Consider the following 17,500-nt stretch of genomic DNA (forward strand, 5'->3'; position numbering starts at 1 on the left):
ATCCCCGGGGAGTGATTTGTGAGCAGTAATGAGCGCAGGAGCCTTTCACCTCGAGGACATCTCTTGGCATCCAGCTCCCTGTGCGCAAAGTGCTGACTGCATTTGGGCTGATGCCCAGGCTGGAAATGCTGCTCATGAGCTTCTTTGTTTGGTAAATCCATGAGTGATGCTCTGCTGGGGACGAGGGTGATGGGATGGGCATTGCTGCCCTCCATGGGGCACAGTGCATCAGTCTCTGCTCTTAGTCCTGTGCTCCATTCTGGAGGCACCCAAGGTCAGGCTTGACAGGGCTCTGAGTGCCTGGCTGAGCTGTAGGTGACTCTTCTCACTGCAGGGGGTTGGACTAGATGGCCTTTAAGTGTCCCTTCCCTTCCAACTCAAATGATTCCATGTCCAAATGATTCTATATCCAAGAAGCAGTGAGTGGCTTCATCGAATCTCTCCCCATCTGTAAAGGCTTTTCTGGAGACGGAGATGGAGGGCAAAGCACTCATCTGCATGCCTGGGGTCAGAGGGGGCAGTGGGGAGGGGAAGGTGGGAACCTTTGTCCTCTCACCACTGTCAGCTTCAAGGGAAGCTATGTGGGGCTGTGTGGCACATGACTGGTAATGAGCAGATCAGCTGTTGGCCAAAGTGCAGTTACACACTGTTGCTTGAAGCTGCTCTCTTCCATGAGAGCTCACTGAATAATACCTGGAGGCCATTATTAGTAATTATGGGGGGGGGGGGTTATGGCTGAATGCACGTGGCTGTTTGGTTTGCTTTCACCCCCGTTAGCATCCACTGCTGCTGTTCTCCCCTCCACATCTCACTCCCCAGAGGCTTTTCGGGCTCCCACAGGATGCCAAGGACATGGGAAGCTTGGGAGAGGAGCTGAGAGCACTGTGGCTGCTGGGACTGAGGAGGGCTGAGGTGGGTGCTGGGGAGGGGGCTGCTTCCCACACTGCCTTCCTGCACCACCTGCACAATGTGCTGAGCCCATCACGTGTCTGTGATGGTCCAAGGTCCAGTTGGGCAGGGACTCTGCAGGCGAGTGCTGCAGCGACATGGGGAGCAGTCTGGCCTTCCTCCTCGGTGTCCTGCAGCTCCTCGGTGAGTACTGCCCAGGGCTGCACTGCGTGAAGGGAGGGGTGACCGAGAGATGACCATTTCCAGTGTGCTTTAGCAATCATTGTCTGTATCGGAGCTGCAGGCTCTTGCAGTGCGTTTGCGTTGAAATAGCAAAATGCATTTCAAACTGGGCAAAGCAAAGGATGGAGATGGGCTCAGGAGCCCAGGCTGCAGTGTACGAATGGCACTGCTGCACCTCTGCAGCTCAGGTTTTCTTAGTCCTGTTGAAGCCTGCAGCTCTGCACTGCAGGATCTCTGTTCTGTTAAATATGCATGTTGCTTTGATGTTCAAGGACTGCGCTTCCCTGGAGACCAGGCTGATTAAATAGCACGCTGATATTTCCTGGGCTGCGGAGGGTGCAGGAATGTGTCAGAGAAGCTGCATGGGGAAAAGAGGGTATTGCAGGAGCGGGTTAATCTCTGCAGCGCAGGCAGCCCAGCTCCAAGATGGGCAGCACGTGGAGCAGGGCTCGCTCCACAGCACATCTTGCAGTTGTGGGAGCATGAGGCGTGCAGTGGGGCCTTTCTGCCAGAGCTATAGTGGGGTCAGAAGGATGCAAGTCCACAGCATGGAGGGTGCAGCCCACATTGACTTTTTAGGGTCTTTTCTGTTCTGAAGCTCTGTTCAATTCCAAGCCATCAAGGACCTCAGGTCCATCCTTGATTTCCTTCTGTTAATGACAACTTGCTCTTGCTGTTCTCAGGACCCCCTTCCTGAGGCAGCTGGAAGCCATCTCTGCTGTCCTCCTGCTCCCCTGGTGCCCCAGCTGCTCATGGCTGGGCTTCAGCATCTGCTCCTGTGTTCTGCTTTTCATTCAGGTTAAAACCATATTGTTTCCTCTTCGTTCAACAGTGGCTCTGCACAGTGAATGGTCTCAGCAGAGCCCCTGGCAGACTCAGCCACTGCAAACCTGCAATTACACTCTGAAGCGATCATTACACACTGATAAAGCCTCTGCAGAGCTGCTTAGCACAACCAGCAGATCTCCTTCCATCTCTGGGACTCGCAGAGCTCAGGCACTCTGCAGTGCCCCTTCTCCATCAGCCACCTATCCAGTCCTCTCTCCTGCTTGCCTGGAGCCCCCTCCCCCACCTGCCATCCAGCACCCAGGTGACATTCCTGCACACTTTTCCATCAGCTTTGTGTGTATTGCTGTAGCTCCTCTCTCCTTCTTTCCTTCCTTCCTGAAAAGAAGAGACTCCGTGATCCTTGAGGTGACCAACACAGTGGTGAGGGCCTTCCTTCACATCCCTCAATGCCTGGCAGGTCACCTACCTGTTGCTGCAGTAAGCACAGATGTTGCCACTGCCGAGCCATGGGAGGAGTAGGGAGATGAAAGCAGTCACAGTCCTGATGCCCCAGGTTTGAGGTGTCAAGCTGGTGCAGCACAAAGGTCTGAATATCACAAGTGTGATACAAACCCCATCACCGGACACACCAGCATCTGCGATGTCCTCTGAGGGGCTGGTCCGTGTTGGGATGTTGCTCATGCAGTACTGGCTCAAGTTTGCTTCCCTGCTCCTCCCAGCTGCCACCATGGCCGCCTACAAGAAGTGGATTCCCAACACCAATTTTGAAACAGCGTCCAATTGGGATAAAGAGCGAGTCCCGTGTGCCAGCGACGAGATTCACTTTGAGAAGGACAAGGTATTGGAGTACTTTTGTTTTCTCCTAATGACACCAGGCTCACAGAAAGCCCTTCACCTGCCCATGCAAAGCACACTTAGGCTTTTTGTGTTTGCTTTCGTTCCAGGTGGTCTCAGTGTTTGTCAGGTCTACCCACGCACTGACGGACATGGTGAGCAATGCACAGCTGGTGGGTGGATGTGGGGAGGGGGGTGATGTGCAGCCCTGTGAGTCCACAGTCCTCACGTGCCGTGCTCAGACCACAAAGGAATCAGAGAATCATTAAGGTTGGAAAAGACCTGTAAGTTCATCTAACCTGGCAGCCCAATACACAACAGTATTGCCAAGTAAACTGTCCCTAAGTACTACCCCTACCTTCCCTTAAACACCTTCAGGGTGTTCAGCTCCTCCTCTGGGATGGAAGGGAAGAGCCCTGCCACACAGTCCTCTGCAGCAGCTTGTGTGGAGCAGGCACTGGCCCTGGGCTGAGGCTAAGTGAATCTGGCAGAAAAGCATTTTGAAATGAAAACAAACCATTGTGGGAAATCCCAGAACGTTGCTCAAGAAAATTCCTTTCAGATGTCATTGTCTGTCTGATATTTCTTGTGAATTATCAGCCCGCAGGCGCGGAGATGGGCACAGGGCTGTGCTGTGAAGCATGCGGGGTTGGAGGCCTTGGCTGGGCCATGCCAACACGCAGCAGAATGGTGATGTCCCAGCCAGAGGGATGGGACCCCAGCAGAGTTTCTCAGTTTTAGACTCAGCAGAAAATCAGGTTTTGCTCTTTTATCGGCCATTAAATGCAAACAAGCCCTTGAAATCAACATGGTGTAATTTGTTCGGGCTGTCTTCCCCATTAATGGTTTTGATGCTTTAATAACGCCCTGCACCACATTTAATCCCACTACAAATATTTGGAGGAGTTACTTTATTTATATGGCATTTAAAATATGAATTTGGGAAGGAAAGAATGTACTTGGGAAACGCGTGCAAATGTAATGTAATAAATGATGTGGAATTTACCCAGAGAAGAAAAGAGCAAAATATCACTCCAGTAGATTTTATTTTACTTACAGATGAATGTATAATATTTCTAAAGTACTTTCATCAGAGGACTGCAAAGTGCATAATTGCAAAGCAGCGTTATTCATTACATCATTAGCCTTTCAAAAACAAGCTAAAGAGCTGAAATTAGAAAGCCCAAAGGCTGGACGTGTGCTGGGAGAGGAGGCGGAGCAGCCACCAACAGGGGCACCTGTGGGAGCAGAGCTGGCGGCCTTGGCTGGGTGCTCGGGGGCAGGTTTCCCTGCACTGATGGGTCAGTTCAGGGCAGTTGAGTGGCACCAAACTCCTCCCTATCACTGGTCAGGCTGTCGTGCTGTGCAGCTCATTCAGCAGCACTTCTATGCTGAGCATCTGAACTACAAGTGGTGGAGTCCCTGTCCCTGGAGGTGTTCCAGAACCATGGAGATGTGGCACTGAAGGATGTGGTTAGTGGGCACTGTGGGATGGGTTGGGGTTGGACTGGGTGATCTTAGAGGTCTGTTCCAACCTTTATGATTTTCTGATTCTAAGACTGCCCAACTCGCAGCTCTCTCCTCTTAGGTGCATCACCATCGGCAAGGCACTGTCCCATCAATTTTCCAGGCGTTGTAATGAGCATTTTAATTTCACCTCCACCACCTCTCCTTCCCCCATGTGCTGCCGTATTCTGTGGTCACCAGGTGATAAGGAGGCTGCCAAGATAAAGGATTTTACAAAACTGAAATCAAGCACCTGAGCTGCTGTGCTGCTTGTGGAGGTGGCATGAAATTCAGCAGTGGGGTCATTAGGAAGCAAATTGGTTTGGAGGCTTTTTGTAACAAGGCAGGGCTGCACCTGTTCGGATGCTGGCCTTGCCACGCTGGAGAATTAATCACTTAAATCAGCAGGAATACATTAAGCTTTGGAGTCGCCATGGAGATGCTATACAGCCTTCGGCCAAAAAAAAGCCCCAAAAAATGGAGCTCAATGCTTGCTGTGGTATCACAGCAGGAAATTCATGGCTGGGGAGGGGGCTTGGCTCTCATTGACTTCCACGAGGATGGTGCTGACTGTGCAGGGGGTGCAGGGACCTGCTGCATGGCGGGCAGAGAAGTGGTGGGAGGGCTCCTGTCCTGCTTTGCCGCACACCCCATGCCCACTGTTCCCCCTGGTACAGCTGCTTAGTGGAGCTGAGCCCCACAAGAACTGCAGCCTCCAGCCCTGGTGCTGCCCCGCATCCCCTGGGAGCTGCTGTCAGGATCAGGGGCTGTGGGGGCACAAATCCCACTGCCCTCAGCTATAGGGGAAGGCTCTTTTTTGTCCCATTCGACACTTGTCCCTAATTCAGCTACACGCTAAAATCCAAATCCAGCTTATATGTAAGTGACTTTGAAGCATAACCATCACTATTAGGCTGGATTTTCCATGGTCTTTAGCTGCCTAAAATTGCAGATAAATATTTAGCAGCTTCCAGAGAAGCCTGAAGGTAAATCCACCAAGAAAAAAACCCACAAAAAACAGAGGTGCTCAGTGCAGTGGTGCTTAACAGACCAGCATGTCATTGAAAGCCCATGACCCAGCAAGGAGCCCAGCACCCCGTGCACTGCTGGTGTCTGCAGGGCCGCTCTGTGCCATGCACTGTGTTCTGCAGTCCCTCCCGGCTGCACCACTTGGTGTGTGTCTCATAGAGTCCTGGCTCAGTGCTGGCCAGGGGCTGCCCTTGGGAGCAGGGATGATGCCGCTTTCTATTCTGGGGGCACAGGTGTTGGGTTTAGCCAGCCACGTGGGCAGAGCAGTTTAGTGCACACAGCCTGGGGGTCAGGGCACAGTGTGAGCATCGCCTTCTGCTTGCTGCTTCTCCCCAGCTCAGGGAAGAACACCCATGTGCTGGGCATCTCTGTGCTTTCAGTTTTCAGCACCCATCCCAGTGCCTCCCAGGTGCCTCCCAGGTGTCCCTGCTGCCCAGACAGAGATGGGAGTGTATGGGGCACCGGGGTCAGACCAGGACCTCAGCTCCCAGCTTTATATTTTTAGCTGCCTAATTGTGAGAGCAGAATGTACTCGGCTTTGCTGCAGGATGCTCCCGCTTGGATCCTGGCAGAGATTGATCTCGAAATGCCAATTGCTCTCCGGGGGCGCTGGCTCTAATGAATCGCAACGCTTTGTGCTCATCCCAGGCACCTCGCTCTCCTCCCCCTGCTTCCGAAATGGCAGGAATGCAGGTTCAGGAGCCCCAGAGAAGGAAATGTTTTCCCTTTTCCTGAATTGAAGGTAAAAAATGTCACGGCAGCGCATGGCAGCACAGCGTTACAAGCCCGAACCCTGCGGGCTGTTCGCTGCCGCTGTGTTGTAAGCAACACGCTGAAGGTCTGCCTGAGGACGAGGTGCTCTGAGCAGCCTTTTGCAGCCGGCCATGCCTATATCTCGCTGAGAGCATTTACTGCTTGCAGCGGGAGGAGCCTGCAGAGCCTGCGGTGAGCACAGCGCTGTGCCTTGTGCCGGGGGCTGGCGGCCAGGTGGGTGCAGGGGCAGCTCTGGCTCCGTGTTGCTCCTCCAGCTGCTCCCCTGCACTCACTGCCCTTGGCCAAGGAGACGAGCCGAGAAAAATGAGCGGAACTAATCCGGAGTGGATGTGTCAATAGCTCTAAGCCTCTGTTTGCAGCCTGCAGCAGCAGCTCAGTCCTGACACGCACTCCCACAGGTGCCAATGGTTCACGTACCCAGCTGCTGTGGGCTCTGGGTCTTTCGCACTCATTTTTCAGGCAATGCAGCGCAGATGCTCCTGATTTCCCCTCATCCCCCTGCCCAGCCACGTGTGTGCGGGCAGTGGGCACAGGGGCTGCTTCACCGAGTGATGAGCAGACACAGCAGGGGAACCTGATCCTGCATTAAGGAGAGCGCAGCCGCGCTGCTGCCGCACGGCCCTGCCTTGCAGGGGGCAGGCGGGGACGCGGGCAAGGAGAGCAGCCAAGCCCTCATTAACTTGCGGGGGGTGATGCTACAGTGATGACGTCCCGCTGGCACGCTGCTCTGCCGTGCCCTGCCTGCTGCTGGGGGTGAACATAGAGGGGTGAGATACCTGTTTCTAACCATGCGGTGATGCCGCGATGCTCCAGGCCCAGGCAGTAGCAGGGAGAACAGCAGTGTAAGGCTGAGCCCAGCAGCGTTGGGCTGGGAAGGGAGCTGAGGGTGCACATGTGAGCTTCATCCAGTCAGGAGAGTGGGCAAATAGAGCCCCTAAGGAATTAAAGCTGCCCTGCCTGCCTCCTGCTTGTCCACCTGCAACCTGCAGGCTGCAGCTGCCCCAGCGAAGCAGGAATTGAAGAGGTGAGGCAGAAATCCGCTTCCTCTCGTGCTGATGCTTTTGGTGGTTGATTGCACACATCCTGTGTGAGGTGACATAGTTCATCACTGGAGCAGAGCCGGGGTGCGCCGGAGAGTGGTTAAAAGCCATGTGCTCAGGTCTTTGCTGTTGGATGAGAAGAAATACAGGTGGTTCTGCAGAGAAGAAAAGCAGAGGTGGCTTTTTCCTCATCTTCCTCTCCTTCTCTTTTCCATTTCAGCAGTTTCATTTTGCTTTACAGCGGTTTCATTTTCGCTTATGGGTTGAGGCAGCAGGACAGCAGCACGATGCTGGGATTGCACGTCTTGGCTGAGAGCAGGGAGGGGCCTTTCCTGTCCTTTTCTTTTTGCTGACTTGGATGAGAAAAATTATGACTGTGTTTCAGTTGTCGTTACATTTGGTAATGAAGAGCAGGGAGATAAGTCATCTACCAGTGTCAGGGATGGGAAATGATTAGCGAGGCTCCGAGCCTGCTGTATTAATGGCAGTGGAGTAGAGGTTGGCAGTAGCCAAGGAAAGCAGATGAAACTGCCAGCTTTTGGCTCTGCTCCTTTAGTACATGTCACTGCTCAGTTCAAAATGTACTTGGAAAGGGGCCCAGCCTATATGTAATTCCTATACAAGACTCCCAAATGCAGAAAGCTGCTGCCCAACCAGAGTCTCCGTTAGTGCTCTGCAGTGATCCCAGGTGCTTAACCCTTTGCTCTTTTAAGGAAAGAAGATGTGCAAACCTTTTACAAACCAAGATGCTTTGGACAGCAGCGCATGAACCTTAGGGGATCTTTCCCAGCTCATTGCAAACCACCGAGTGGGTTCCCACTGCCTCCCCATAAGGCCAACGGTGGTGAGAGAGGGGCCAGCCTCAGAATCTCCAGCTGTGAAGCAGAAGTGTGGAGTTCTCTCTTGCATTTTGTTTTTCTATAGATGAGGTGACTCCACAGCCCATCTCACAGTGCAGTGTTTGAGTGAATGGGGACTGGGACACCACAGTTCTGTCCTCATGGGACATTGGGCTGGGAGAGTCCCTGCAGCCCAGGGCTATGGCCTCTGCAGTGGAAGGGTCACTGCAGCTTCTCCAGAGAGGTCCCACATCCTCCCTACTCTCTCCACATCCAAGCTAAGAACCAGAGTAGACTCTTAGCAGGCTGTCTTTCTTTGCTGTGGGCATAATGCATGCACGGAAGGTTCCTGCATTGCTTCTGGGAGCAGCGAGAGTGATTCAGCTCACAAATACATGTGCGTACTTGTCTAAGTATGGCCTTTGAGGTTTTTTCCTCCTCCTTGTTGAACTGTGAAGCTCTATAGGAATAGCTTCCTGGACAGGAAAGCTCATTGCATCCTGCATGGTCCCCGTGGGGTGTTTGGGATGCTCCAACCCATAGCTGTAGCCAAAGCTACTACTCTGCTGGGGTAGAATAGGACTGTTCGTGCTGTGGGCTCAAGAGGCAGCGTCCATGGGCAAACATCTCTTTGTGGCTGGTGGGGACGTGATGTACCTTGGGGTAGAAGACAGCCAGACCTTAATAATTTATCTCTCTGCCTCCCACCCCCCTGTTTTTTGTTTTTTGTTTTTTTGTCTTGTTTTGTTTTGTTTAGTCCAGAGCTGAGCACCATATGACACTGAATCTGATACCCTCATCGAGGTGGTCATGTGTAGGACTGAGCACCCTCAGGCAAAACCGCCTCAGGAGCAGAGCTATCGCAGCCACCTGCAGCACTCAGTCATAAGTCTCGCTTTTTCTAACCTACATGCATATTTAAAGACCAATTAAGTCAATGTAACCTCAGAATCTCATCTAACACGTTTCTATGTGAGCACAGGCCATGGTGTGTGGGCACAGCTCAGTCTGGAGGGCTGCCAGCTGCAGGCAGGGACGTGGTGGAGTCACCATCCCTGGAGGTGCTAAAGTACAGTTGGGATGTGGCACTGAGGGATGTGGTCAGTGTGGTAGGGATGGGTTAGAGTTGGTCTTAGAAGTCTTTTCTAGCCTTAATGGTTCTGTAATGATATACTGCTTGAATTAGTGAGAGGACAGCAGAGCCTTGAGCATCACTCATGCCTTGATGCATGAAAATATTGGGGGAAAACCCAATCTTTTCCTTTGGCAGTCTCTAAATGGAAAATGAGCTGGGCTGAATAAGCTGTTTGCTATGAACGAGTCCCTGACTCAGTCACTTGCTGCAGCCCGGCCTGGAGCAGCTGTGCCAGCTGGTGGCTACAAATCCTCCCCACCCCGGCCCTGGGGCAGTGTTGTACCTGCAATGTGGGCAACGTTTGTCCTGCAGACCTCCCTCACACTTCACACAGGTGAGCGTGGTGCCACCAAACTGGCCGTGATGTTTGAGCAATGGCAGGTGATGCCCACAGAGAGCCATTGTCAGCCCCCATCCCTTGGTCAGCCCACTGCCCAGCCAGAACCCACTGGAAACCATCACTCCACAACAGCAGAGACACCTCTAGGCATAAAGGAATCGAGTTTTGCATGGCATCCAAATGTCCAAAGCCATTTCAGAGTTGTTAGGAGCACGTGTAAGCGAGAGGAGGAGGGAACTGTGGAAAGAGCTTAAGTTGCTTTTTCCTGCTCTTGTTTCCCTGAATGCTTCATGGTTTTCTGTGTTGCTATAAAATAAAGTGCAACCCTGCAGCATCCCCATCTGTAGAACATGGAGACAATACCTTTCCATTACACGGGGCACAGGGAGGGTGACTCCTAATGACTGTAAAGTGCCTTGGAGATGGTGAGTGCAATTGGCAATCTAATAATTAGCACCGTTATTTGATGACAAGCCTGGGTGGCTGGCAGCGGGGCCACACTGTAACACTCTGCATCCCTTTCTCCCTTTAGTACCTTCCCCTGAATGGAGAATTTCTGCTGGCATCTGGTGCTGGATTTGCAGCTTTCGATGGCAGCTGGGACCCGGGATGTGGCTCAGGTACGTTGTGCAGGGCTGACAGCAGCCATTCACCTCACACATCTGGCATCAGCACTGCTACAAAGGCCTCTGCTGTCCCACCTGGGTGTGGGGTGACTCACCCCTCTTCAATCCCTGCCTTCTCTTTGATGGCTTCCCTCACATCGCATCTTTCCTCTCCTGCTGGATCACCTGTCTATTAAAAAAGTGATTATAGCAAGGGAGGCTTTGAAGTTGTAGCAGAGAGGTAAATATTGTTTGTATTTCACCCTGCCTATTAAGCATGCAGCCACATCAAAGCCCTCATTTGCTTTGCTGTAGTACTGCTAAAGAAAACCACTTATGGATTACACAGCTGGGCCCCTGAGTGCTGAACCACGGCGTTTTGGAGCTGCCCTTTGGCCCCACAGGTGTCTGCACACCGGTGTTTGGGTGCTGGCACATCCCTCAGCCTCCTGTCAGTCTCACACTGAGGTTCCTGATGAGCCAGAGAGCAGCTGCTTTTTGTCAGTGCTGCTCATTTACCTGAAAGCTGTTGTTAGCCGGGAAGATGTAACAGAACCATGGAATGGCATGGGGTGGAAAGCCGGCTCCAGCAGCTCCATGTCCATCTTGTGCTGAAGGCACCAGGACTGGATGCAGAATACCAGATGGAGCTTCATGAGGGCAGAGTAGATGGGGACAATCCTTCCTCTTACCTGCTGCCACCACCCTCTCAATGCAGCCCAGGATACCATCAGCTTTCTGGGCTGCAAGCACACAAGGCTTTGACCTGGCCACGTGATGGGACAACAGGCATTTCTGGGCAGCTTTCCCAAATGGATTCCTGCAAGCACAATTTTAGAATGGCCGCAAATAATCTCATGTGCTGTGTGAGCTGCTGGGGAAGGGTGAGCAGAAGCAGTGCACAGTGTGACCAGCAGGGAGATGGCCAATGGTAAAATGCTGCTTTGGTTTTGGGCTTATCTGCTAATAGGTACAGGGCTGAGAATGTTTCTGCTGGTCTGCACATTTGCAATGAGAATTTCTGCACCTGTTTTTACCTGATTGCACTCTATATTAGGCTTTGCGGCTGTTTTCCTCCCTAACCATAAGATTAAGCTTTGAAGAAGAGGAATAAAGATCTCCTGGGATCTGCAGCTGGAGTTTTGCACCAGCTTTACTCAAGCATTGGCTGCAGGCTGGAGCCAGCTCCTGCTCCACCTCTCATTCTCTCCTCTCAGGTGCAGTGCTGAGCTTTGCCGATGCAGAGCAGCACTCATGGTTCAACCCAGAGCTGTGGCAGGATGTGTCCTCCAGAGCAGACCTGGAACCGGCCGGTCGCATCTTCCTCCTGGACGAGGAACGTGTCCCATGCCAGTACGACCATGTCATCTTCCAGCCTGAAACTTCCTTCCGAGTAAACCTTGACTCGTCACGGCAAGTGATCCCTGTTCAGAGCATCTCACTCATGGGCCAGGTAATGGGGAGCTGGTGGGAAACCATTTTGGCACCTCCTTGCCACAGGACCTCATGGATTTGGGGTTATTTCTCTACTGACATCCTCTGTGCCACCAAGGGGCTGCCCTCCTGCCCCAGCCTGAGCATGCCCCATGGGCTCACAGTTGTCTCCTGGCTTTGCTTCTATATCAGTGTATAATTGATCAGAGGGATAATTATAGAACCGCTGGCAGCCTGCTGTGCTGCAGCCCAGGCAGATGACAATCCCCATCCTTCTCAGTCGGAAGAGCTGAAGATCACAGCCTCTGCAGTGGCAAGCAGGCACTGCCTCCAGAAGCAGGAGATGCGGAAGGCATCTCATCACTAATCTGATATTTGCTCTGCTGCACTGCCTGGGATCTGCCATTTTGGGGCCAGGCGTCAGGGAGCCAATAAGACCTGATAGCCTGAGTTCTCTGGCTGCAGTTGCATGGCGGCTTCTCGCTCTTCTCCCTGCAGGAGCTGAGCAGCCCTGAGGCGTGGGCTGGGTACCTGGGGAGCCCCTCTGCCACGTGGCAGTTCCATGGCAATGCCACCCTGCAGGTGACGGGCACCCACTGTCCCCACAGCTCCGGTTGTGCCTGCGGGAACTCCCAGGTGAGGCTCTTTGGGGGCAATTTCTTCCCACCTAAAGAAACTGGGGAAGGGAGGGACTGACCCTGCCTTGATCTTCTTTAGGATGGAGACCGCATCTGTGCATCCCTGCTCAGGGCAGAGGGCTGCCCAGTGCTGGAGTGCCACAGCCCTCTGCAGCCCCTTGGCCACTGTTGCGGGGTCTGCGGTGAGTGGGGCCCACTGAGTTTGTGTCATGGGCGCTTATCCATTCATCCACCTGGCAGGTTGTTTAGGGGCATTTTGTCATACACGGCCATACTGAGTTACCTGGTATATCATAGCAAATTCATTATAAAATGCACCTCGTGTTCCTCTGCTGTGCTCTCCAAAGCCTATAAAAGCCATTAGGAGAATTTCATGTTTCAGCAAGTGTTTGCCCATGTTTTTTTCCCAAGGAAAATGTTTGAATCACCGAATGCGGTGCAGTGACACAGGGAACACGTGTCCCTTCCTCTGTGCCTCACAGCCAAGGCCACGGCAGCACTGCCCAGCTGCAGCCCTGAGATGTAGCTCAATGAGGAGCTTCCTGTGGGAATCTGGGGGAGGGGGCTTCCTGCTGGAATATCATGGCAAACAAAAGCCCAAACTCACTGATGGGAAAGGAAGCAAGAGAGGTGAAGCTTCTCCAGGCCCCATTGCCTGGGGCTGCTCAGTGTGACCCAGCAATATAGAGATGCTGGGGGTTCCCAGGTGCCTTTTGGGGCAACCGGAGCCATGTTACCACCACAGTGCTCTGCCCTTCCTGGCCTCTGATTGTCTGTCTGTCTGCTTTTGAACTGCAGGAGCCGTTGTCACACTAGATTTTAAGCCCGAATTTGACCTGCAGCAATACCGGGACAGAGTGGTGCAAGCATGGCTCAGCCTGGTACGTCCCAGGGATGCAGGGTGCTCCCCAGCTCCCCATCATCTGGAGCCTTCACCTGCCAGGTTTGGCTTCCTGGATGTGCTGAGTTGCTCTGGGGGCTGCTGCAGCCTCCCTTGCTTCCCACAGCACCCACTCTGCTCAGGTTTGGTACTGAGCCCAAGGGGGGCTTGCTGGAAATAGCAGCCTAGAAAGCATGGGGGGTTCTCAGCTCCGAGCTGGCTGGAGGAGGAAAGCAGCAGCAGAGATGGCAGCTCTGCGGTGGGGCTGCCATGAAGATTTATAGGTGGCCCTTGAGGAACGTCCATCACAGCTTGTCTGCAGAGAGGGCTCATTTCTGCCTACTGCTCTCACGGGCTGTGTGTGTCTGTTGTGTTCTGCAAAGCCCAAGTATGCAGGTGTTCAGATGGCCATCTCCAAGGTGCACAGGGCTCACACCTTCCTGGGACTCTTCCCGCGGGGCTCCACACCCGTCATCCAGATTGTGCTGGTTGATGGCGAGGCCGGGACGCAGACGGGCACTGCTGCAGAGCAGCTGGCCAGAGACATCATGGGTGACATCGCACAGCATGGTAAGGGCCTTCAGTTGCATTGAGGGAAGTTCAGGTTGGATATTAGGAAGAACATTGCAGAAAGAGTGGCAGTGCATTGGCACAGGCTGCCCAGGGATGTGGTGGAGTCGTTGTCCCTGGAGGTGTTCAAGAACCATGGAGATGTGGCACTGAGGGACATGGTCAATGGGCACAGTGGGGTGGGTTGGGGTTGGACTGGTGAGTTTCGAGGTCTTTTCCAACCTTAATGATTCTCTGTCTCTATAAACTCTGCCATCCTTGGTGTCATAGATCTGGGGGCACCCAGACCCCCTCACCCCCTCCCACAGCCCCATCACTGCTGTGCCAACAGTGCGGTGCTGGGAGTTGTGGGCTGTAATAGTGGCACAGCTGGAGCTCCTGATTGCCTGCAAGCAGCACACACTGCTAAGAGCTTTGGTGTGCTGCCTCAGGTCCGTGTCCCTTCCGTCTGGGCTGGCACAGCTCCGTGCCTTCCTAACACACATACGCTCTGCTTTTCTAATGACTTCATTAGTGAGCTTTGCTTAGCCCAGGATTTCACAGTTTTAATGGTAGTGGTGTGAGTGGAGCAGCACTGCAGGATCAGGGGTATCAGGGTTGGCAGGGACCCCTGTGACAGCCCAGCCCTCTTGTTGCTCAGTGCCAAGCTCAAATGAGTTCTCTTCAAGAATGGGAGCTCCACACTCTGGACAACCTGCGCTCACATTTGCCCACCTGTGCATCACAGGGTGGAGCTCATGTAGCCCTATATGCTCTGTCTCTCACCTCATTCCTTCCTGCCTCCCGTAGGTGAAGCTCTGGGCATTCCAGGTGGCAGTGTGGAGGTGGCCACTGGCAGCGCTCTCAGTGGGCAGGCAGCAATCCACGCCTCCAGGCAGATCGCATCCGGGACGGTCCTGGGGCTGCTCTTCGCTCTGCTGGTGCTTGGAGGGCTGCTCTACCTCCACAGGAAGGGAAAGCTGAGGTATGGGCAGGGCTTCTGCAACAGCATATGGCTGCTCAGAGAGCATGACAGTGTATTGCCACAGGCTGCCCAGGGAGGTGGGGGAATCACCATCCCTGGAGGTGTTCATGGAGATGTGGCACTGAGGGAGTGGTTTAGTTGCCATTGTGGTGACGGGTTGATTGTTGGACTTGGTGACACTGGAGGTCTGTTCTGACATTAATGATTCTACTATTCTACACTGGTAACCCAGAGGCAGATCATGACTGTGCCACGCTCTGCTGGCTGCCACCAAGGGTCCAAGGAGGGGAGGCTGGAAGTCTGGAGCGGGAGGATGGGTTGGCATCCTTAGGACATCACTTGGCACCGCGCTGCTGGGCACAGCCTGCCATGGCTGCCCATAGAGATCTCCCATTCCTTGCAGCCTTTATCTGGCAGCCTGATGGGATCAGAGAGCTGCAGCTGCCAGCTTCTAAATAGCAGAGCATCAAAGCCATGCAAAGCAGCTCTGTAGACATGAAAGGGGACGGCAGCTCAGGAAGCAGCTCTTCCCCAGTGAGTTCATCCCAACTCCCTGAGTGTGGGCAGGAGGAGCTGACCCTGAGCACTTTGTAGCACCGAGGGCATCGCTGTGGCTACGGGAGAGCCGTGCTGGTGGGGCACAGGGCCACTGCTGTGTGTGGGCAGGGATGCTTCCCCTGCCGCTTGGCACGTGCTGGTGTAACACTTCCCAGCAATAAACCAGTGCCTCCATTTAATTGCTAAAAAAAACCCTCCCAGCCTCGTAATTGTCACCTGATGATTTATACTGCACTGACACTTCCTTGGATGTGGGACAGGCCTCTGAAACCCGCTCTGTCAGCAGTGGGAAAGGAGGTTGTGCAGCTCCCAGGGATGGATTGAGCCCGTGTCCCCAGCCGCCCTGCCCTGCTGTGTGTCCCAGGCAGCTCCAACCTGTCGATATTTGCTGGCCAAGTTTGGGGGAGGGAGCTCCTGGGTGCTGGGTGAGATGCTGTGAGTGGGGACCCACCGCTCAGCCCCCATCGGATACTGCTTGGGATGGGGAGCCTTAGGGTGAGAGTAATGCAGAAACTCATAAAACCATGACGGTGATTAAGACGATAAAATGATAACTTGATAAAGGTAATGATAAAAAGTAATTAGCGCTTGTTGAGATTGCAGCGGGAGCAGGTGGCAATTCATTTCAGCTCAGGGAGGGAGCGCGATGGCTCCGAGGCAGAGCTCAGCAGGGCATCATCTACGAGCTGACCGGCGCTCCCTGCAGGATGCGCTCACTGCCTTCTCAACGTGCAACACCCCATTGCAAAGACGGCATGAACCTTTTGTCTCCATTGCAAAGACAGCCTGAACCCTTTATCCCCGCGCTTCCTACAGACCTGCTCAAGTGGAGACATCTCGGTGTGGGACTGCAAGGAGGGCAGTGGCAGGGCTGGGGTTTGAAGGGCTGATGCCATGTCTGTCCCCAGGCTGTGGGCACCACGTCTCCCCCGGCTTTGGAACAGAGCAGAGAACCTGAGCAGCCCCGAGCCAGAAAGTGGGAAAGGCTTTGACAACCCCATGTTCGATGTGGTGAGTGGCCCCGCTGGGGGCACTGGGGATGCTCAGTGGGGGCTTTTCTTCCCTTCCCCTCCCATTACTTCTCTTTCCTTGCTGCTGCAGGAGCTGCCGGGCACTGGCAGCGTGGAGAAGGCGCTGCAGGAGATGGCTCCCGATGGCCACCAGGTGTTCTACCTCAACCCCCTGTACGACCCCAGCGAGACTGAGACCTGATGGCACAGCCACAGCCTTCCCAGAGACATCATTATGTGGCTCCTGGTGGGGCCCAGGCCATGGGCAAGCAGAGCCCACCTGAATAAAACAATGGTGTAGGAAATCACAAACCTCCTTACGCAGCACTCACCCTCCTGGTGCCCCCTGTGTTCCCATAGTGTGAGCTCTGGTGGTGCTGCTCTCTGTAGGGCAGCATCTGGGTGTGGGTCTGGGCCTGGCCTTGTGCCCATGGCTGAGGGATGGAGGGCACTGTGCTGGCATTGGGGCAGTGGTGGCATGGGGTGGCCATGGCGATGTTTTGGGGGCCACAGAGTGAGGCACCAGGCCTTTATGCATCAAGTCTAACGGGTGAGCCCGAAGGTATGGAAATATATGCAAATTTATGCAGATTTTTTCACTCTGCTGGGTTTTCAGCAGGGCTCGTTGGCATTTCCATAAGGAAGTAACTATTTTAAGTGCATTGTGTTTTGTTCGAGTCTCTGCAAGAAATAATCCTTCTCAGAGGATCCAGAGGCAGCACGAGGCACAGCAGAGCCCTGCTGCAGGCGCAGGCACCGGAGCACATTGCAGCCAGCACCGGGGGGGCCGTGGGCTGCAGGACCCGGGGCTGTCTGTGCTGCTGTGCCCTCAGCACGGCCCCGATCCCCCTCTGCGTGTGGCTCTGCCTCTCGCCGGGCTTCATTCTTAAAATGCATTAGCAGCTCGAGGTCACTTACAACAGAGGCTTTAATTAAAGCCCAGATCAATTTTTGTCAGCTCTCTCGCCCAGCACGCTCTGTACTTTTCCTCCAGGAGCCGTTTGCTCGCTCACGCACTGAGCTTTGCGGGGAGGGGGGTCTGCACAGCGCAGCAATGGCGGGGTGCGGTGCGGGGACAACGCGCTGCAGGGGAACAGCTGCGGGATGGGCAGTGCTGGGATATCATGTAAATGGGGGTTTCATGAGCAGACAGTGTGACAGAGCCGTGGCTCGGGCTGCCGGGGGCTTTGTTGTGCTCTGAGGGTCGGGTTCCCAATGAGACAGGCTAATGCGGAATGCATTAGTGCTAATGGCCGGGGCTCGGCAGTCACTGCTGCCCAGGGCTTCAGCAGCAAAGGGGTAACGGGCACCAACTTTGTATCAGCTGAAGGATGCGATGCGGGAAGGAGCTGGCGAAGCTGCCGCGGGGCAGCGGCCCCCACGTCTCATCAGCATTCAGAGCTCAGCGCCCATCGCGCTGCTCT

At 54.1% G+C, this 17,500-nt stretch overlaps 1 protein-coding gene across 1 annotated transcript; it reads left to right on the forward strand.

The window, feature by feature from the left end:
• The first annotated feature begins 976 nt into the window (after nucleotides 1–976).
• AMN (amnion associated transmembrane protein) lies at nucleotides 977–16,407 on the forward strand. The gene is made up of 12 exons (XM_015865702.2): nucleotides 977–1,092; nucleotides 2,640–2,758; nucleotides 2,865–2,909; nucleotides 9,950–10,037; nucleotides 11,240–11,475; nucleotides 11,955–12,092; nucleotides 12,174–12,276; nucleotides 12,893–12,975; nucleotides 13,358–13,544; nucleotides 14,334–14,508; nucleotides 15,975–16,077; nucleotides 16,168–16,407. Exons 1-12 carry the CDS (start codon nucleotides 1,047–1,049, stop codon nucleotides 16,276–16,278), a joined length of 1,434 nt encoding a protein of 477 aa, XP_015721188.1. The 5' UTR covers nucleotides 977–1,046; the 3' UTR covers nucleotides 16,279–16,407.
• The last annotated feature ends 1,093 nt before the right edge of the window (nucleotides 16,408–17,500 follow it).

This window comes from Coturnix japonica, chromosome 5, assembly GCF_001577835.2.
Source record: "Coturnix japonica isolate 7356 chromosome 5, Coturnix japonica 2.1, whole genome shotgun sequence".
In the NCBI taxonomy this organism is placed as follows: domain Eukaryota; kingdom Metazoa; phylum Chordata; class Aves; order Galliformes; family Phasianidae; genus Coturnix; species Coturnix japonica.